At 34.8% G+C, this 22140-nt stretch overlaps 3 protein-coding genes across 4 annotated transcripts in view; 1 reads left to right on the top strand and 2 right to left on the bottom strand.

The window, feature by feature from the left end:
- Window positions 1-14945, bottom strand: part of sff (BRSK family serine/threonine-protein kinase sugar-free frosting) — a 50399-nt gene extending 35454 nt beyond the window's left edge. For both annotated transcript variants that reach the window (XM_076132644.1, XM_076132645.1), the window contains exons 1-2: window positions 14644-14945; window positions 5046-5302 (exon numbers count right to left, since the gene is read on the bottom strand). In XM_076132644.1, coding sequence (XP_075988759.1) covers window positions 5046-5133 — 88 coding nt within the window. In that variant the 5' untranslated portion in view covers window positions 5134-5302; window positions 14644-14945. The remainder of the gene's footprint in view (window positions 1-5045; window positions 5303-14643) is intronic.
- Window positions 14946-16933: 1988 nt separating this feature from the next.
- LOC142984798 (uncharacterized) lies at window positions 16934-19942 on the top strand. Its single transcript, XM_076132627.1, has 3 exons — window positions 16934-17069; window positions 17589-17805; window positions 19767-19942. The coding sequence occupies exons 2-3, from the start codon at window positions 17593-17595 to the stop codon at window positions 19851-19853; spliced, it is 300 nt and encodes a 99-aa protein (XP_075988742.1). The 5' UTR covers window positions 16934-17069; window positions 17589-17592; the 3' UTR covers window positions 19854-19942.
- Window positions 19943-20439: 497 nt separating this feature from the next.
- On the bottom strand, window positions 20440-21790 carry LOC142984875 (uncharacterized). The gene has a single exon (XM_076132735.1). It carries the CDS (start codon window positions 21515-21517, stop codon window positions 20531-20533), a length of 987 nt encoding a protein of 328 aa, XP_075988850.1. The 5' UTR covers window positions 21518-21790; the 3' UTR covers window positions 20440-20530.
- Window positions 21791-22140: the final 350 nt, after the last annotated feature.

Here is a 22140-nt window from a genome sequence, read left to right as displayed (position 1 = left end):
ATTTCAAATGTCGCACTAATAATACAATAGTGTTGTACTCAAAATACATCAACAAAACTTAAACTAAACATAACACTTTACCATATTTTTTTATTTATTAGTAACAAAATAATCTCCTCTATTTCATTTTTAAAACACAAAGAGCATTTTTTTTGGTACCTACTCATCATAGACAGTTATTACAATAGTGATAAACACGGAGACGCCCAGTTCAAATAGGTACCACTATGCGGTCACCCAGCTATGGAATGACTTCGCCAAGGTTTGCTTAACCCACAGATCGTTTACCAAGTGAGCGCAACTAGCAACGCAGCATACAACGTATAGTGGTATTTGAACTGAGCGTCTCCGTCCTTCGGAGGGCACGTATAAGTCAGTCCCGGTTGTTGTCTACTAAGATAACAGTCGTTACGCCATGTCAAAGGCCTTTCGGGCGGCTTGAACAACTTTGACACTAGGTTGACCACTAACCATACGACAGAATAGAATAGCAACCCTTGTCGTATATTTTTATTGCTTGTATTTCAGGTTCCTTTTCCTTCTAGCAGTAAACTTGGTGACCAGTGCCCCTAATATGAAAACGCACTCAGCAGCTATACAAGCCGTGCCTCCCAGCGTCTCCCTCACCCCGATCAGAGACAAACAGACTACGGGAAACTTTGTCAATATTAGTAAGTATTAACTAAGAAATAAAGTGATATGAAACGCTCGCGTGCCAAAGTTTCATCCCAACAGCCACTTAGGGGTTAAGAAAGTGTAAGACTGCTGATCATGAGGTGCCCGGTTCGATCCCCAGGTTGTGCAAAATGATCAGCCTAGTCTTTCTTCCAACTATTAGGTCGGGGAAAAGGTCTTTTTGCATTATAGTATGTATGAACTTGTAATAAAATCATTTCTCTACACAAAAAAGCTCGATATTTGGGTACATCACGAGCTCACTGAAAGAAACCTAATGAGCCGTGTACTCATTTGTGATTCTTGAAGCCAAAGAGATTTTATTACAAGTTCATACATACTATAATGCGAAAAGACTTTTTCCCCGACCTAATATGTTGGAGTCGGCTTCCAGTCTCACCGGATGCAGCTGAATACCAGTATTTTACACTAGCTGACTCGCGCAACTTCGCTTGCGTAACATAAGAGTGAAAAAAAAACCCCGTTTTTGTAACATTTTTATTGCTGCTGTGCTCCTAAGAGACAATGAGTCAAAATTTTCCCCGTTTTTGTAACATTTTTTACTGCTTCTCTGCTCCTATTGGTCGTAGCGTGATGATATATAACCTATAGCCTTCCTCGATAAATGGACTATCTAACACTGAAAGAATTTTTCAAATCGGACCGGTAGTTCCTGAGATTAGCGCGTTCAAACAAACAAACTCTTCAGCTTTATAATATTAGTATAGATGGAGCGACTGCCTATCGGACCACAGCCCAGTTGTCTATAGGTATAATTTAAGCTATAAAAATACTAGCTTTTGCCTGTGGTTTTTCGTAAACCACAAAAGTAAAAATATATGAAAAGAAATAGCATTTATTGCACAGCTGCTGTAACCTCTATTTCAGAATAGGCAGTGTTATTTCCTAGGCCATGTCGCCTGTCAGCACAACACTTCGAGCTTCCGGGTCGCGTGTTCGATTCTCTGCCATTCCAATTGTGTATGTAATTGAATTTCAGTTTACAGTACAATGTCACACGTATTTTTGTTGAAGAAGTTTGGTAGAAAGTTATTTTACATTAAAGGTTAAGGAAATGTGGTGTTTGTTATTTTTGCTGGGAAATCTTAGGAACTGCAAAATATTGAAGTTTTGAAATAACTTCCACAAATAATATAAACTACTAAAAAGTGGCGCAGTTTTCACAACTTTCAGGTTAAGAGTTTTGTTAATTTACACCCACTACACTAACACATAATTAATAGTCTATTTTTTTGGTACTAAATTCCTTTCAAATGGTAAAACATATTTCCAAAATCTTAAATCTCCTCTACTATTATAATATTTAAAGTCTTTTTTTTATAAACCGTTCTGCCAAATATTATCTTAATCCGTTCAGTAATATTTGCTTTATTTTTTAAGTAACAATCATTCATCCTCACAAACTTTCGCATTTATAATATTAGTAGAATTGATAAACTATCTCTAAATTCTCTCCGTACCTACATTTTCATAAATAAATTCTCCGAATGCTGCAGAATCTCGGTCATTTCATATTCCCAATGGTTGCATACATACGTACATACATTCATACATGCATACACATTCACGTTGGTAGTTCAAAGTCATATCGATTTCCGCATAACCGTCAATTTGCGAAGCCCTGACCTCTCTCAGGGATGAGATCCGAAGGTTTTCTGCTAGTTTATTGTGCAATTATAGAGAAACTGCACGTTTGATGAAGTTGCGTTTATGTTATAACCCAGGTAACTGTGTTGTGGAGGTCAGATAGGCAGTCGCTGCATGTAAAATACTGGTATTCAGCTGCATCCGGTGAGACTGGAAGCCGACTCCAACATAGTTTGGAAGAAAGGGTAGACTAATATACATATGACGTAGTTGATACCATGGCGTGCATCAATCCCATTAGGGACAAATATTTGAGTGATGAGCACGAGTATTTATTCCGAGCTTTTTTGTTAATTTATCTATTGAAGTGTGTATTTAGAAGTATATAGGTACGTTTATCAGTTGTCTGGTTGTCACAGTACAGGTTCTGCTTAGTTTGGAATTAAATGACCCTGTGAGAGTTTATAGGTACACTAGTATGAATAAAATTGATAATGAAATCTAATTAACATGTCTTATACTTGTTTCAGATCCATTCCTGACCAGTTCATTGCTGCAAGCGCTCGCAGACGAATCGGACAACAAGAAGAGAGTTCAAAGATTTAGAAAAATGCTCTCTGCTAAATAAATGATTGAATAAAACACTTATATTATGTTGTTTTACTGCAGCTAAGCATCATAGCTTGATGTGTTCATATTGTAATTGTAAGCCGTTAGGGGGAAAGGGAACTTATTAGTTTTGACACAGTCATATTTTGAAGTCATTTCACATTGTCACTTAGTCGTTTTTGAGGTGTTTTTGAGCATCGGAGGCCCTTTTAAGCCATGTCAAAGGTTTCCAGCATAGAGACAGTGTGATGCCATATAACGCTAATAAAACTGCAGCAATTATAAACTATAACATAACAAGGAGGACCCCAAATATTGGTTCAAGGAAGGGGTACTTAAATATATAATTATGAAAAGCTAGGATTTTAATCGAGCATTGTAATTAATTCAGTTACTTCTGGCATTAAGCCCTAATCTCTCTTCTACATTAAAACAATCCTTCTTTTATCACCTCACACGTATGTGTCTCCCCAAACTTAACCAGAGTGGTGGACTGAAATCTATCCCGTCTCTTAACGAGAAAAGATCCGATCAAAGCAGCAAAAATATATTGGGTTAAATTGACTATCATTTTGTGGACTACAGAGTGGTCCAATGTTTATTTTTTCCTTTAGGGAATACAAAAAATATGGTCAGTATTTTATTGGTGACGTAACTGGTGCATTGGTATTGGCATTCAGCCCGGGAACGTTGTGGTCAGCAACGGACCATACACAAATTAAATGGATTCATTGCATCGTTTATTACTATAGTCAAATTTAGCAGATATTTATGAACAAATGTTTTTAAGGATGTAAATATTGGGATTCATAAATTTCCCGAAGTAAAAACCATTGAAAAAGAGCCCTCTTATTCATAAACACACTATAAACCTATTTTAGTTAAAAAACTACTATAATATGTTTCCTTTTTATAAGCCTTTCATTACTTCATATACATATGTATTTTCACGAATATGGCAAAAACGTTTTATTAAATTGTTTTTGCCGTCACAAACACCGACTTTGCCTTTACCGTAATAACGGCAAAACTAGCACCGCGTTAAAGAAAGACGCTTATAGTAGGGCCGCTGAGTTATTACCGATTTGACACATGACAAATTGACAATACTAGTGAAGTGACTGAACAGGTAACCCTAATATCATTTTGGAACAGTTTGTTTTTAAATATTCTAGTATAGAGTTTAATTAAGTCAAATCAAAACCAATAATAGTTAAAGACACAAGTTCTTCATTAGGTGGAGTATCCTTGGTGAAATAAAATAAATATCCATATTCCTTATTCCTTATTCCTATATTCCATCTATTTCAATGAATTCGGACCGAATACTATTAAGCACATCACTATGAAAACTAGACGCACGAAACCGCACGATGTAACTTTATACAAGCGCACCAAAGAACAAAAAATAAATGTTTTCATATTATTTACAAACTATTTTAAGTTTTGAAACAGTGTTTATTGGAAATATACTTAATTCTGATATTTTGACTTAAAGTTTTATATTAAAGAGGTATTCTAAATCATTCGGCAAATGTGTCGCTCGTGCAAGGTTATATCGATAAATTTAAAGAATAATCTGTCAAATCGGTAATTACTCAGCGGCCCTATTATAGTTGTTTTGTAAGCGGTGGAAAAAAGCGCGTATTTGTAAATACTTGAGGGTATTTGTCTACTAACGATGTCTCCAATTTTTACCTGGTCATCTTTATATACATAATTCTTCTGTAAGTGTGTATGTCACTGAACTTCTCTTAACGACTGGACCGATTTTGATGATTTTTTTTGTGTGTGTTCAAGGGGATCTGAGAATGGTTTATATTCACAATTTTGTCCGCTGGACAATGTTTTTTTGACGTAGTATAATGTATTTTTTTAAGTAACTGACCCAAATCTGTGCATCTGCGTGTAAGTATTAGCCAAAGAGATCTTTATTATTTATTATTAAAGTAAATGAACCTGAGCCGTCGTTGTTAGACGGCTGAAATAAACGGCGATTCTTTAACACTTTTCTCAATGCGAACATTTATTAATTTATTAATTGTTCAGTGCTCGAACAGTGCTAGTGCCCTCTAGTTTATAATAATTGTATCAACTTATTGTATTAATTAGTTATCGGTTATCAAAATATAAAAAATACACGAAAATCTTACCTGTTTGTCCCTTTCCCAGGGTCTTCTCCAGCCTGAAGGGTCCCACATACTGGTAGACCTCTGAGGTAGTCGTCGAACCACCCTCCATCTTCACGCTTCAATACCAGTCAAAAACATAAGCACAGCAGTTTATACATCACTAGTTCCGCCATCACACCGACAGGTGGCGTTGTTATAAATAGTCATTGTTTTTTTTTAGTTTTTCTGTTGGACGGTCATTCCGAATTACTAAAAATTGTTTCTTTTTATTTTGTGGACTGTAATTTAATGTAAATGATGAGTTGTGTGATATTATTTGGTTTTAAATAATGTTTGGTACGATTCCAGTGCCTCGAATAAAAAAAAATATTTTGCCGCTATTTTCTTAAGATGGCCGACTTTTTAATGGCGGATAAATAGGTATCAAATAAAATATAAAATTATATGACAGTTGTTTTTATTTATTTCCTGACACGTTAACTAGCAAATAACTTAACTGATTTACCCGGGAGGAGGTTAGGATTTTACCCGCTTTCTTAAGAACACGCAAAATATCAAACATTCAAGTTTGAAGTACAATATATTATATTTTTGGTAAAAGAATTATAAAGAAAAGTAAACAATAAGATAAAATGATAATTAACCATTTTTCTTATTATGTTGACCAACCGTATTTAGTCAAAGACATTGTGGTCCTTAAGTTCAATCATATTACACAATATTATGAACCGTTTGGGGTAAATATTGTCTTATAATATGGACAATATAAAGCATAAGAAGTTCGATTTGAAGCAATATTGTGCAATACCTAAGCAAATAAGGGCCTTCCTAAACAAGGGTACGCAATTCTTTCTACGGGTACGTAAATTTCTAAGATCTTTGACAGTCGTTAACAGTAGTCAAAAGCTTGAAAGTCTGACAACCAGTCTTTCCGACGGGTATCGTGTTATACCTCAGGTAACTGGATTGTGGAGGTCCGGTAGGCAGTCGCTCCATGTAAAATACTGGTATTCAGGTGCATCCATAGAGACTGGAAGCTGACTCCAACATAGTTGGAAGGTAGGCTAGGCTGATGATTTGTGTGACTTAATATAGTAGGTACTTTCTATAAAGCACACATTTACACCTACTCCTTCGCAATTGCTTATAGCCTTATTTTAATACAATATCTGGCGTATACTTTTAATTTTGTCTGTAAAAACGAACAGAATGTTAAGCCATGTCAAAGGCCTTTCGGGCGACTTGAACAACTTTGACACCGGGTCGACCACTATCCATACGACTAAATCACTACATAGTATAAAACAAAGTCGCCCATTTTGTCTGTAGTCCCTTCGTATGCATAAAACTTTAAAACTACGCAACGGATTTTGATGCGGTTTTCACTAATAGAAAGAGTATTTTCTCCGACAGGTTTTTATATATAATTGAAATACATTGAAACTATATTAGCTGAGTTATAGCGATTTATGTCCAAGAAGTCAGAAAAAAAATCTAATTGAAGATTGCATTTGTGCGTGCGCCGCTTATACCGTTGGATACAAGTAAGAACAATGTATAGCAAAAACATTGGTCTTTATTAGTTCTACAAAAAAGTCCGCGATGACATATATCCAGCTTTTTTATTTAAGTCACAAAAACTACTTTTCTGTATTAAAAAAACATTTAATTCGTTGGGTGATGTTTAACTGGTGATATAACCAATAATACATATATCCTTATCAAAATAAGTAAGTTCATCATCACGAGCATTTAATTTAGATTATTTTTGCAGTTTACAGTGTGTTATTTAGACATATAGTTTAGGAGATATCACGATATTAGTATTGCGGCACGGTACGGGCCGGCCGCGGCGGCGGGGGAGAAACGCGGTTAAGGGAAAGAGAAGTTATTGTGAATTGAAAAGTAGTATCCAATATGTGTTGGTGCGTTGACTGTATTTGTCGAAGTAGCGGGATACACGCAAACGAAGTTGCGCGGGTCAGCTAGTAATATAATATAAGTAGAATAGAAACAGAATGTAATTCTCAAATATACTGCACTCCATTTAATTTTAAAATCAAATAAACTTATATACATCCCAGTATGCAATATAGCGGTCTAATAAATATAAAATACACTCATATCGTCGAGAGATTTCGCAAACATTTGCTTGAAACTAACTTATTCATAAATTGTGATACAAACTTGAAATGTAGTTCTGAAATTCAGTACCGTATCTAGATTTCTGCTACTTAGTAGGAATTTGGAGTGCAATTTTTCCAGTCAAAAACACAATTAAGAATGCATACATACAAAATATCACGCCTGTTATACCCGAAGGTGTAAGCTGTGTGAAATACCACGTATCGACATTAATTATGTTAGTCCCATGTAATAGGGGGCGAGCCTATTGCCATAGACTGGGCACGTTACCAAACTTCGAGCTACTATTGAGAAATAAATAAAACTTAAAGGTTGACTGAGTGACTGACATAGTGATCTATCAACTCATAGCCTAAACTATTAGACGGATCGAGCTGATATTTAACATGCATGTAGATGTTATAACATAGGCATCCGCTAAGAAAATATTTTGATCAATTCTACCCCCAAGGGGATAAAATAGGAGATGCAAGTTTGTATGAAAATCTTGGACAAGAATCCTAAGGATAAAAGCTAGTTTTAATAAAAAATAGAAAATACCATGCCTGCAGCTTGTTGCTACATATATTCAGGGACATAAACTTAATTGACACACACAATAGCCATACTATTATCTACTGATTCCTTATAGAAAAACAAGCATGATATCACAGCACTCAATAAATATTAAAAAGAGTAACTTGGACCCATCTGGGGTTGTAACCCGTATCAACCCGATTGACCGGACCAACCCCTGTCGAAAACAAATAGTAATAAAAAAGGTTGACCGCGTCGCGGCTTGCGTTACCCGTTTTGTATATTTTACATATTATTGTATGAAATATACATATTTGAACGTTGAAGTTGTTGCGGGACATTGAAAAAAATGTCAGGAGTTATGCTCGGTTCAGATTTACAGATACTTTTTATTTTATCGTATGGTTAGTGGTCAACCTAGTGTCAAAGTTGTTCAAGCCACTCGTAATGCCTCTAAAATGAGTTAACGACTGTTATCTTAATTGACAACAACCGGAATCGACTTCTAACGTGCTCTCCGAAGCACGGAGACGCTAAGTTCAAATACCACTATGCGGTCACCCATCTAAAGAATGGTCGCGCCAAGGGTTCTTGCCCACTGGTAGTTTACCAAATGGTGAGCGCAATTGGCTATAAGCGCCTATTTGTCGGAAAATTTAAAAACTGCTAATATCTATTGCTATGGCTATAAATACGTAACTCTGGAATGCCCCAATTGAACTCTATAACGATCAATAAATCAATCAATTTATCTTCAATTAATCATAGACCGTCCACTAGGTGACTTTTAACCTTGCCGTGTATCAAATCTACTTGGAAATTATGAGTCAGCAGATCGTCAAGGAAGGGATTGGGTGTATGTCTTACCGGCCATGTCGGTGTACCGTCCCACCGCACTATGAGAGTGAAGGAATAGAGAGTGTACTTGTGTATTGTGCACACACTTAAATTGCAATGATATACGGACTCTTGCGCAATTATCATTAGTATAAAAAGATAATGCTTTGATTCGATTTCTTTTGTTTTTTTAGAATGTGAAAAAATAGAATACCTATAGTATTAGGATACTTTATTTGATACGTATGCATTTGTAAGATGTAAAAATCAACAAAAATCACGGTGGGTATTTTACAAAATTGTATTTAAAACTCCCGCGCAGTTTAAATCAAACTGACTATTGCCGAATATCGGTCAAGGCATGAAATAAAAAGATACTAATTAAAATAACGAAAAAACTACTCCACAAACTTTGAAAGCCACGACAAATAAATGTAGTTCTTAGGAGTCATAAGCCTCTCCTATCTATACTTACTTACTTACTAATATTATAAAGCTAAAGAGTTTGTGTTTGTTTGAACGCGCTAATCTCAGGAACTACTGGTCCGATTTGAAAAAATATTTCAGTGTTAGATAGCCCATTAATCGAGGAAGGTTATAGGCTATATATCATCACGGTACGACCAATAGGAGCAGAGTACCAATAAAAAATGTTACAAAAACGGGGAAAATTTTGACCCATTCTCTCTTAAATGACGCAAGCGAAGTTGCGCGGGTCAGCTAGTATTTGTTAAGATCCTTGAAAAATGTGACCAGAAATCTTGCCCAAAGAAAAAAGCCGCGAAAAAGTTACCCTTCCTTTCTATTTGTCACTATTACAAGTATTTACGGAAAACCATGTTTTATTTAGTTACAAACAGTTTTTGAAGTCGTGAACCTTTTCTGTGTGCTGGATTTAGACGGTCCGACCTCCAAAACTTCGAGGTAACTTTGACAGGAGTATAAATAAATATGTGGGATTTGCTACCTGAAAAAACCACGGCCATTTGTATAGAAAAAAAAGACAAATGTAGTAAATAAATAAATGTAAGCCATTACTGTTCCACTGCAGGGAAAGGGTCTCGTCCCATAATGAGGGGTTAGACCTTCACGCTGGCCAAGTGCAGGTAAGCAGGTTACCTGGATTATAACACGATACCCTTCGGTAAGACTGGTTGTCAGACTTTCAAGCTTCTGACTACTGTTAACGACTGTTAAAGACTTTGACAATGACAGCCGGGACCCACACTTCCGAAACACGGAGGATCTAGATATGTATTATGGTCACCCATTTACAGACCAACCTCGGTAAACGTAGCTTTACCTGAGAAATTGATTCGAGGGTGTTGTTACTTAGCCACGAGCTCCTTACTAACCAACGTGGCGGACTTAATATTCTAATCCCTTTACAAAAGAAATTTTAAAAGCCCAATGCTCAGCAGTGGATCAATAATAGGTTATTACTACTTATTACCCAATTACATATTTTTTTCCCATAGGGGTAGATAGAGACCAAAGAACGCCACTTGGTACGATACAAACTTCCCTTGCATCATTCACATCCATACATCTTGTCATACAGGACCGCTGGTTACGAGTAGCACCTGACCTTTTTGCAAGACATCCCAGTATATTATACTATTATTACCTCATTGTTTAATTTGCCTTCAAACAAAAGATAATGACGATTGCCAATTAACTGAACAATGCTTTTGGGAATAACTAGGTCATATCAGAGAACCTTTTAGTCAAAAAGCCTAGGCTGTTGGAATGTAGCCAACGAATTTTATCTTAGAAAACGAATGCATGAAATGTACCGAAAGATTGTGAATTTTAAAATATTGAGATGAAAATATTGCATTTGAAAAATGGAGGTTTATTGAGTGCAAAAGTAACGTTTTGTACGTGAAAACTGAAAAGGTCACTTCTCAAGTCTTAGTAATGTTTGACTGTTTTTGATTTAGTGACTTGTGAAAAAGTATTGGTAAGTTTATTATAATATTGACTTAGCTTCTTCATTTTTATTTGCTGCCACTTTACCTATGAAATAGGTTATCCGACGGATATCCGTAAGCCTTGAAACTAGATATAAGTAAGTAATTTATAAGAAAGCTTGTCTGACAGTCTATATGTCCGTCTGTACTTCTGTCTGTCCGTCTTAATATTTGTGTCACGCTTTTTTTAAAGAAAAAACTTTATTTGTTAACTCCGTGTATTTAAACCACTATCTTCACGTGGCTTGGCTGCGAAAGTGTAAAAGACAGATTTCCTTTTGTAAAATTATTAAGTACGAAAATAATAGAAAATTTTATGACATTTAGTCCCGATTATATGGATTCATTTACATATCTCTTGGACTGCCTATTTATTTATATTCTCAATTCACATTACTGTTTTTTTATTTCTTTTTTAATATGAAATTTTATTAAGTATTTTAATACAATTAATATTTAGACAGGCTTTAACAATAATAATTAAAACTATACATTAAATACTAATACATTATTGTTATTTATAACTGTTATCTCATTGTCCAAGCCTATAATGGACATAGATAAGAGATGTTCCGCCGCGATGGACAACAATGCTTGACGATTGCGAACGGAACGGCCATGACAGTGCTGCCATCTAGTAGTGGTGTACAGAAACATGGGTATTGAGTAGTAGTTTGATCTTTTTTAACTTTAAAATAGTTTTTTGTGTTAGTTAAATAATTTGGGATTCGTTTCTTGCCTTTTAGATAAATGTTGGATATTGTTAAAGTGACAAGAAATGTATAAAAACAACTGTCAAATCTTAAACGCGCCTGCTTTTTTTAATTTTCTTTTTAAATGGTTTTAAATATCCTTTGTTGAAACTGTATTAAACAAATACGTTTCCTTCCTAATTTATTAAGAATATAATACGATACTTAAACGTTTATTGCAATTTTGTTTTCAATTACCTGACGGCATTACGTAAAATTTTTTTTTTTTAATTCTACCGCGTATTAAGCGTTATATTTGACTTATTAATATTTTTATTAAAAAAATCTATGGTCTTGGGAAAAATACGTTATTTAGATATATAGTTTTTTTTATAAAAATATAAGTATAAGCATTTAAAGAAATGAAATGGGTCAATATATAAATTAGTAGTAGGTATTTAACAAAACATAATCAATTTATTATTAGCTACAATAGCTACTTAATTTTCTGTATAGAAAATAATCATTACCTTAAAAACTAAAATCCATTAGGCTGGGTTACTTTGGACGCGTGTAAACGATAATCAGATTAAAGCAATAAAACAACTAGGCTACGTTACACACGAAAGTTCAAGGTTCATTACTTACGACCTTACGTTCTTTAAAAAAAATAATTAAGAAGTATAACTGTCAAATTGTAAATATGGCGCGAATTGGGTTTTTTTTATTGTTTTTTTATTACGGTTTTTATGTTACGAAACAATATGGAAATGATTTTGTCTGTCTGTTAAGGGTTAATGGCTAAATAGATAGACTGATTTGGATAACATTTGGTAGACTATATCATATTATTTGCGGGGTAAAATTCTTTTCCGTAATGAGAGAGTGGTTAGGCATTGAGTTCTCCACGCTGGCCAACTGCGGGTTGGGGACTTTGTATGTCCTCAATCAAGCAATGTGTAGGACATTTGGGCATGCAAGGTTTCATCACGATGTTTTCCTTCACCGTTAGAACAAGTGATGGTTATTTCTAATATCTACGCAAAAACTTCGATAAGTCATTGGTGTGTTGCTTCGGGTTTTCCTGTCTATCACTTGCGTTGAAGGTGAATGCTTACTGCATAGACCCCTTGGCTATCACAGAAAGGACATGACAACTCTTTATAATAGGATTGCGAATTGCGTAGAATCATTGTACGAATAAAGAGCCTTTTACAGTAATATTTTAATTATAACATACCTGTAATTCCAGAAATAATAATAAATAAAATGAAATATTTGCAGTTATTCGCTTGAACAAGCTTTAAAATAAATATTGCGATTGAAATATGACTCGCGCAGTTTTATAGCGTGGGTAGTTATACACCCACGTTAAATTATATTGGTCTAGAATTCTACATAATAAACGTATTAAACAAAGAAAAAATAAAATGAACAAAAAGGAAACTAGTGTACATTGTCTTTGTTATATAATTTTATTTTACATTCATACTATTACGCTTGTTATGCTCTAAGGTGCTCGTTCCGAAAATACGTCGCGTTTCGCCATATCTAATGTTAGTCTCGTGAAATAGGGGGAGAGCCTATTGCCATATACCGGGCACGTTACCAAACTTCGAAGTGCTATTGACAATATCCTAATATAAATTAGAAAAGATCTCCTTATTCATGGTCGCCTAGAAAAGACCTGGGAATCGAACTGAAGACCTCATGTTCTGTAGTCGTATATACTGCCGCCCTACAGAGGCAGTAAGAATTTTATAATATTTTTAAGAATTTTCGCAGTTTGGAATACGCCTGGTGTCTCGATCTTTTATATCCCGGGTCAAATCTTAAAGTTGACAATGACATAGAGTTTCGGTCAAGTAATCCATACTTCCATACTAATATTATAAATGCGAAAGTAACTCTGTCTGTCTGTCTGTTACTCAATCACGCCTAAACTACTGAACCAATTTGCATGAAATTTGATATGGAGATATTTTGATACCCGAAAAAGGACATAGGCTACTTTTTACCCCGGCAAAATGACGCATTTCCATGGGAAAATTCAGGTGACGGACGAAGTCGCGGATATAAGCCAGTTTTACTATATAAGATGTCACATAAATTTGATTTAGACGTAGCTAGTACGTTGGTAATATGTAATATCCCGTTTATAACAGTACATTCTCCAATGGAGCATGGAATAATGAGGCTTTTAAATATTTTTAATTATATAGCCATCGCTCACCGGCCAGTGAACGATCAGTGCGTAAAGCAAGGTTGCCGCGGACAATCTTTATATGGATGACCGCTTACTGATATTTGAGCTGAGCGTCTCCGAAAATAGTTGTCAATAATGATAACAGTCGTTAAACCATGTCAATGGCCTGTGGGCGACGGAACAATTTTGATATTAGCTAGTTAATTAGAAGTATAAGATATAAATAATAAAAATAATGAAGGTTAATCATAAAATATGTGTATAGATTTCCTGTTGAAATATTAAGACTAAGTATAGACTCGTCATAATGTCCTATTTCTACTTTTTAAACTTCACTCACTAATTTGACAGTATAGGCTTCATGGGCTTTTCCTTTGCTGTGACAAGAACATTTTTTTCTAATTAAAAAAAAACAACAATGTCAAAGGTATATTTTTTAAGCTTTCAAATTTCGAATGTAACATTTAATGGTTAATTTCAAGATACCAAAAAAAAAGAACTGCTTTTGCATAAATTGTTTGTTTTTCGCACATTTAAAATTAAATAATCTTTGCTAATTCCTTATTTTGGGTATAAAATAGTGCCACATTCGAAAGTATCTTGAGGGTTCAAGCCTTTGAATAGCGATAAGATCTTACTCACGCCGTAGACAAGCTACGAAAAGCGTAGCGCTGCGTAGCTGTACAGATTTAGGGTATTTCGTGAGAAATTTATGACAAAATACGTGCTTTTCGTACTTATATGGAAGGTTTGGTATATGAAATATGTTTCTGAGTAAATATGTATGAATTTCTGGCAGTAGAACATTTTTATTTTTGGGTTATGAAGTCCCAAGGCTCCTAAAGAAAATTCCTATTTATTTCGTGTACGTAGGCGTCTTAACCACGTTATCTGATTAATCTAATCGATTATGTATTACTGTAAAGGTCTATTTTTAGAAATAATGAATAATTAACGTTTCATAAATTTCATTTAACCTAAATAAAACCTATTTCGAGAAAAAAATAAAAATTAATTATTAATATGGCGACTTATTTTTAGAATTTAAAATTAGAACGCAAAAGAAAATGTGTTTATTTTTTATTTTAATAAAGGGTAGCCTGTTTAATTTGTTAGTGGCCAGTGATGAACTAAAAAATAAAATATTTATTATGCAGTTTTCCGCATTGAGGTATTTGAGGCACTGGAATCGCTAAGAATCATGTAACTTAGATGCGCAAATTATATCACACAGTTCCGTATTAACTTACTGAATTATTAAAAGCACTACACAATCTAATAATAACACTGGATTCCGCATACACCGTTTCTGCACGTCACTAAAAAATCAATATAGGCAGTCTTGACATCACTTTGGTTTTACACAACACACGGATGCGTATCCGAAACGGCAAACACTAGATATATTCCCGCGCATTTTAACCTTTATTTATATAATTTTAGTTTTTAATAAAATTGTAAAATATTACATAATAATGTGAGTTGAAATTTTATGTTTTCCGTGCGGGCCAAGTACGCGCCTCGCTCGGTCGCTTTCGGAGAACTTCGGACGTTCCCGCTTGGGGGGTGAAACGAGTGAGTCATTAGCCTTCGAGGGGTGGATTTGCGTTTCGTTGTACGCACGAAACACGATAAAAAAGGGGTCGCACTTGGTAGATTCTTATTGGAATATATTTTTTTTAATTGTTATGTACCTATGCATAATATTTTTAAAACATTACTACAACATTATTGTTGTTTTGAAATGTGCACATTTAAAAGCTAACTATAATTGTGTATGCCTGCAAAAGAAAATTACTAAAATATGAATAGGTATAATTAAAATAATATTGTGTTTGAGTCAACTGTATTTTAAAAATATGAACATATTCTAATAAACTGACTTTTTATTTGAATAAAACCATTTCAATGTGAGAGTTTTCTAATGACAATCACGTTTTACGACGTAGAGCGCCATCTATGACGTATAAAAAGAACTATAGTCTTAAGCAAAAGGGGGCTTGCTTGGGCTATCTCTTTGGGCTCGAAATGTCAAAAAAACGTCGTGAAATGTGCTTTAGCCGCTCACACCCTTTTCAAACAATGCTGGGAAGTGATGACGTCATCGCTTACATAGGAGGGAGCCTTTGACGAAACTGTGCCCTCTCGTTTAAATAGAATTTTAAATTCCAGTATAAATATTGTTACGTACTTACATAAATTGCTATAAATTTTCCATTATAGTTTTAATTGATTACAATAAAAAATTATGACTCATAAATAAAAAAATCAACTTTCTCAAGATTTTTGTACATATTTTTAAATGATCAGTCCTGTGCTTGTGCAAAAAAGTGCTTGGTGGTGAATGGGAATCGAACTCATTCACTGGAGACACAGCTACACTCTATAACATTATAATGTAACGGGACATTATTTTAATATTATGCCGTTTTATACTCTTTATGGAACTGAAGTGTACGACCTGAAACTGCTTATTCAGAGCAATGACTGAAGATACATAAAATAAAACATATTAAGTTTTTAACCCATGAAATTCGAATTTGAGACCTCTCCACAACAGTAGTTTAAGTGATCATCACCTTTTTTAATTTCGTATCTAAGTATACTAATATTATAAATCTGAAGAGTTTGTTTGTTTGTTTGAACGCGCTAATCTCAGGAACAACTGGTGCGAATTGAAAAATTACTTCACTGTAGGATAGTCTATTTATTGAGGAAGGCTATAGGCTGTATAACATCACACTACGACCAACGGGAGCAGAGTACCAATAAAAAATGTCAAAAAAACGGGGAAAAATATGACCCATTCTCTCTTATGTGACGCAAGCAAAGTTGCGCAGGTCAGCTTGTTTTAAATATTAGTGGCAAAGTTAAATTTTCCACGCTTTGTACAGCAAAGTTGTCATGTTCTACCGTAGTCCAAAAATACCAAATAAGTAGTCGTACTATGCATAATTTTAAAACAACCGTACGTTTTGAAGGTGAATCCATAAATAATGATAATCATTGCATTGTGTCAATGCAAATTAGTTTCTACGTAAACTGTTGTACTATGTTTTATTAATTAGAGACACTTTTGACTCCAGTGGTTAGCAACTATTTTTATAATTCACAAGCTAACTGTGCCCAACAGGTTCACCCGCTTTTATAGTCCCTTCGCTTCCAAGTTCCGCTCTTTGACTCAACAAAGAACGGAATGAGTATAATTATTTGAAAAAATAATTTGTTTGAGTACCTATCTAAACATTATCTTACCAATTTAGGTAATTACTGCCCAAATTTCATCTAAAATAACAAGTTCATAAAGTATGCTAAGCCTATCTCGTCTAATACTGCAGAATATTTAAGTCATTATCAAAATAGTTTCGAAGTATACAAGTCCATCTTTACTCCTACCCACTCCTGATAGAGTGAAGTAACTGAAATCCTTAGTTTTTAATTCAAAAATTGATCAAGGGCTTGTTAAAAAGGGATAATTCTATTATGTACAAATGAAGAAAAGTAAATTAAAAAAGAGCCAAAGTAAAAAAGTATTTAAGTCAACCAAACTGTTGTTCACCTCTGGCCATATTAATCGTAATGAAAAAAAACTATAACTAGTAAATTCCCTAGTCACTCTTCCTATGGTCATTTCGTGTTTATTATTCTAATAGTTCACAGGTCTTCGTAAATATACGTAAGTGTTTTTCAAGTTCAATATTTTTTATTAAATTGCGTTATATTTTGTACAAAAGGTTATGTCTCCCGGAAAAAAACAAGTTGTGGTTAGGATACGAAAGATTTTCTTCCTCTGCAGTATAACCTAGAAACTTTTTAATATACTTAAAGCCAAATAATACAAACCCAATACCTACGTAAAATATTTTCATAGTCAACTGATTCGTTTCTAAATAATCAGATTATTAGTGCTACGCGTCATCATTAACTCAAGGTACTACTAATTTTGTAATTTCTCAAAATATTCATCATTAAAAAGTAAAATTATATAATAGTATAGCATTAGTTGTAAATAAGCACGTTTTAAAATCCCGCCATTATAGTTAGGTACTTTCTGTAACAATGTTGCAACTTGAAAATTTTAAATCAAATTCTTTATTTCTGGATATCTGGAGAGAAATCTTATGCTACCTCTAAGCTAACAATTTAACTGTTTACACATATAAACCTAAAACTAAACAACTCTTCTTTTCATCAGAAAAATGGAAGACAAATACACATCAATCTCAAAAGAGCGCTTCAACCAGCTGAAGGCAAACTATTCAGAATTTCTTGAACGTCTGACGGTCCCGGACAAGGAACCCGTGAGGGTGTTCGGCCCACTGCCTAAACAAGCAGTTGAAGACATCTACCTCATCAGAGAAGTCAGCGCAGACCTGCAGAATAAGAAGAATGAGGATATGAAGAAGGCAGCTGTGAGTATCATACATACAAACAAACATACATACAAATATACAAACTTACATATATGTATACATACTTTAATATCACGCCAGTTAGAAACGAAGGTAGTATTTCAAATAAAACATGTAGTACTGGCCCTACGTAACGTGGTAAAGACAATGATGATACACCAGGGGCCGAAACAAGTTCCATGGTCGAAAATACTGATTTTACTGACCAAAAATTCAATAATACTGACCAAATACTGACCATTTCCAAACCGTTTCTTGGATGAATGGTGTGAAATATAAAGCCAATGGCTCCACTATCCCCATAGCCAACCAGCACCGCCTTTTTATTGTGTTAAATGTCCAATAAACACCAATAAACTCCAAAAACGCTAATATACTCTAATAAACTCCGTTGAACACCAAAAACTCTAATAAATTTTCGATCAGTTCTTACGAATTTTCGATCAGTTCTTACGAATTTTCGATCAGGTCTTACGAATTTTCAATCAGTTTTTACTAATTTTCGATCAGTTCTTACGAATTTTCGATCAGGTCCTAAAAATTTCCGATCAGGTCCTACGAATTTCCGATCGGGTCGCGAGTCAAGGAGTCCTGACGCGAGTTGAGAAGTTTTTACCCATTCCAAAAAAAGAGTGCGCGACACCGCTAAAGAAGTTTTCACTTCAAAATTACTGATTAAAAAAAAACCGTGTGTTTTGAAAAATTTTGTGAATTTCCTATTTTTTTAAGTAATGCAATGCTTTAATATTTACGTAGATCAACCACATAATATAGAGCATCCAAAGCAGCCCTCATGCAGATATCATTACTGGGCAAATCGAGAATGTAAGATTGGCCTACAGCAAAGGAAAACCAAAAAAATATTGAGTTAGGAAAAATACTGACAATACTGACCGATTTTCAAAAATACTGACTTTTACTGACCAGGTCCAAAATTACTGACTTCTACTGACTTTACTGACCTGTTTCGGCCCCTGTGATACACTCGAAGGTATAGTCAAAGGTCTATGAAAATACTACGTTTTGCTATTAACAGTGTTAGTTTCATGTAATAGGAAGCGACCCTATTGCCTTACGAACAACGGCTATAGTCCGGGCTTCTACTGAGAAATATTCTAATAGAATAGAAGAGATTATGTAGGTAAAGACTACCTTTCCTATGTTTGCCGCGGCTGCTCTCGTAATTTCATTTGATATCCGAAGGTATAGGATTATGTATCGAAATATAGTAGACGCATATACTACTAGTTGAAGGCATAGAGAAAGAGTTTTTCATGAAACTATGCCGGCATTCTACATACAAGTTCTTACATACTTTTTATAGCTTACCTTCGTGGAAATTATTTAAAAATGTTTATGGAAACAAACTTTCTCAATATATTAACGTTAGATCAAACAGGCGGAGAAAGATTCTATAGCATTAATAGTACCTAGTTACTTACATGTTGTAGACATTAGACTTTTAAATAGTCACTTGTTTTGCTAAACGTTGAGCATTAGCATAGTCGGTAATTAAATTCAGTTTGACCTTGCATTTACATAAGAAAGTGCCTGCTTTGTTAGACTTTAGACGTGCCTAATTACTTTTTTGTAGATAGTTTCGTTATATTATTTACCCGTCTTTAGAAACTTTATTGCAACGGATAACTACGAAACGCCATTAAAAATTACTTTTTTTTTTTACAATGACGAATGTAACGAAACGCATAAGTCCGCCAACTTTTTAAAACCGCGAAACTTAAATACAGGGATTTTGATTTTGTCAAAATAACAAATTTATTATTTAAATTAATATTCTAACTATTAAAAAGGTATCATTTGACTACCGCTATAGAAAATAACATAAAATAACATCGGGGCGAATATGAAATTGCGCCAATTTTAAAACTGCGAAACTTAAATGATACTTTAATAAAATTATTGCCTTTTAATTCAATTAATAATTGATGTATTTTTTACAGCAAGCCGCCCAGGATGAAGAAGAAAAGGCAAAGGCGGCAGCAAAAGAAGAAAACCAAGAAACCCCAGAGACTGAGACACAGAATTGAATTTAGTTTTAATTCGTCAATGTTGCTAGTGTAATAAAATGTTAGTTAAGATTTTCATTTGGTAGGAATTAAATTATTTTATTTTTCTAGACTTTGTTTTATTTAATGTGTGAAAAAGTTCTTTGCTGCCGTCTGATGTTGAAATAATCTCCTAGAAAAAAGTTAATTGTTTTCCCAGTGCTAAATTCCAATATCATTCTAGTGGAATTTCTACTTTCATCTCTTTACAGTACTCCTGGGTACTAAATTACTTTAATAGAATAGGTACTTACGGCGGGATTCACAGCTGCATGATTCCTGTACAAATTCCATTCAAACTTGGAATTTATCTGAAAGACAAGGAATATCCAGAAGAGTTCTGACTGGGCCTTAAGGCTCGTTACATGCTAGCAGTCAACCGGGAGCGTATAGCCGCGCGGTTACAGTTTAATATGCAATCCCCTGCAAATTTGTGGTAGTTAAGTGCGTACAATCACAGGCAGTAAGATATTAAACTGTACAAGCCGCGCGGTTCGCCGTTCCCGCGGTTTACTGGTAGTGCGTAAGGAGGCTAACGGAGCAAGGAAGGTACAAATAAAACATCATGTTAGCATAAAAAAAGTATAATTATTCAATAGTAATAAAGGAATCTTACCTATAGTAATACGTAGCAATAAAATATGCTCATAAGAATATAGCTAAGAGTTGTCTGTCATGATCTCTTCTTCCTCATCCTCCGGTTCAGCAAGATCTGGGTGACACACTCTGATATGAAGATTAAGATTTATTTTGACAATGAAACTTTTACCGCAAGTCGTACATTTGTGCGGTCTCTTCACATCGTCATCAATGTTCGGAGGATGTGCTCTCGCTAAGTGTGTTCGCAACAAGGAAGCATGCATTGTCCGGTCGCACTGCGTACATTTCATGTGACAGTCAATAGGCTGCCCTTCATGCGTCTGTCTGTGTTTCTCCATCGTAATCTTAGAAACAAATAGCTTATTACAACAATCACATTTGAAATTTTTCACTTTAGAATGCTTCTTCATGTGAATTTTCAAACAATTTTTCGTTGGGAACATTTCATCACATTTGGAACACTTGAATTTCTTTATATCATTGTGCAGTTGCATGTGAAGCTTTAAATAAGCTTGTCCCGTAAAGCTTTTGTTACAAATCTCGCAGTTTATAGTACTTGTGGAAGAATGAGTTTGCATGTGGCTTTTGAGGAACTGTGCCGCAACAAAACTGCGGTCACAGACCTCACATATATACTTTTTGGAAGCGGCACCTTCATGTTTGCTTCTATGAATGTCAAGGTGATACTGAGAGTTCACTTTGACATCACACTGGTCACATTTAAATTTACGCCTCTTTTTTGGACCTTCTTTCGCTGGCGGCGGGTCTGGCTCCATCGTTGGCGAGTCTTTGTCATTCCCGTGGAACTTCTTATGAAGCATTAAGTACTCCATTCCTTCAAACGACAAGTCACAGACATCGCATCTGTATCTCGCGTCATTCTGCTGCTGTTTCATTTCATAAGTCACATTATCACCACCGTTATATGCCTCGGCCATCTTTTCGCGTTTCACTGACGAACGATTATCTTGTTTGTCACTGGACGCTGGCTCCATCATACTCTTCATCCAGTGGTCTTGTATACCAACGCCGGATTTGGTCTCCATTTGGCGTACCGAGGACCGACGCTGACGCTATTTAGCGCATAATAACTACACGGCGATATTGATCCATATAACTCTCTACTTTGCTCACAATTTAGCGTAAATGCACAATAATAATATGTGCAACGCTAATCACGCATTGTTTACGCGTTAGTTTCGAGGATTTCACGTTAAAATTGCAGCGGTAACACAAAAGCGAGCCTTGTTACAGTACCATAAATTCCAAAAGAGAAGCGATCAGCGTTGGTTTTTTTCGGGCGGTTCATTGACAGCGGTTGCTTTTTTTTATTTATGACAACCTGACGATTGCCAATGTAAAATTAAATTCCAACGGAGTCTTCTCTTAATTTTAATGGAATATACAAGGACAGTGAACTTCAATACGTATTCATCATCTTTTTATACAACGCAGTTTTACTACTACATATTTTTCCTTTGAGTTTAAATCTCGAATTTGCACAGTTGTCTAAATATCAATGCTGTTACCAGACATAAAATTAAAAGCGTAGGAGGTACAGAACTAGGGATGTCGCTTATAAAGTTCGAATCGATTTTTTATCATTTTAAATGATATTTTATCGATTATCGACCAATGGGATAGAATCACATCATTAAATCGATTTTTC

The sequence above is a fragment of the Anticarsia gemmatalis genome, chromosome 28 (assembly GCF_050436995.1).
Source record: "Anticarsia gemmatalis isolate Benzon Research Colony breed Stoneville strain chromosome 28, ilAntGemm2 primary, whole genome shotgun sequence".
NCBI lineage: Eukaryota > Metazoa > Arthropoda > Insecta > Lepidoptera > Erebidae > Anticarsia > Anticarsia gemmatalis.
This window is presented reverse-complemented; position numbering and strand designations above follow the sequence as displayed.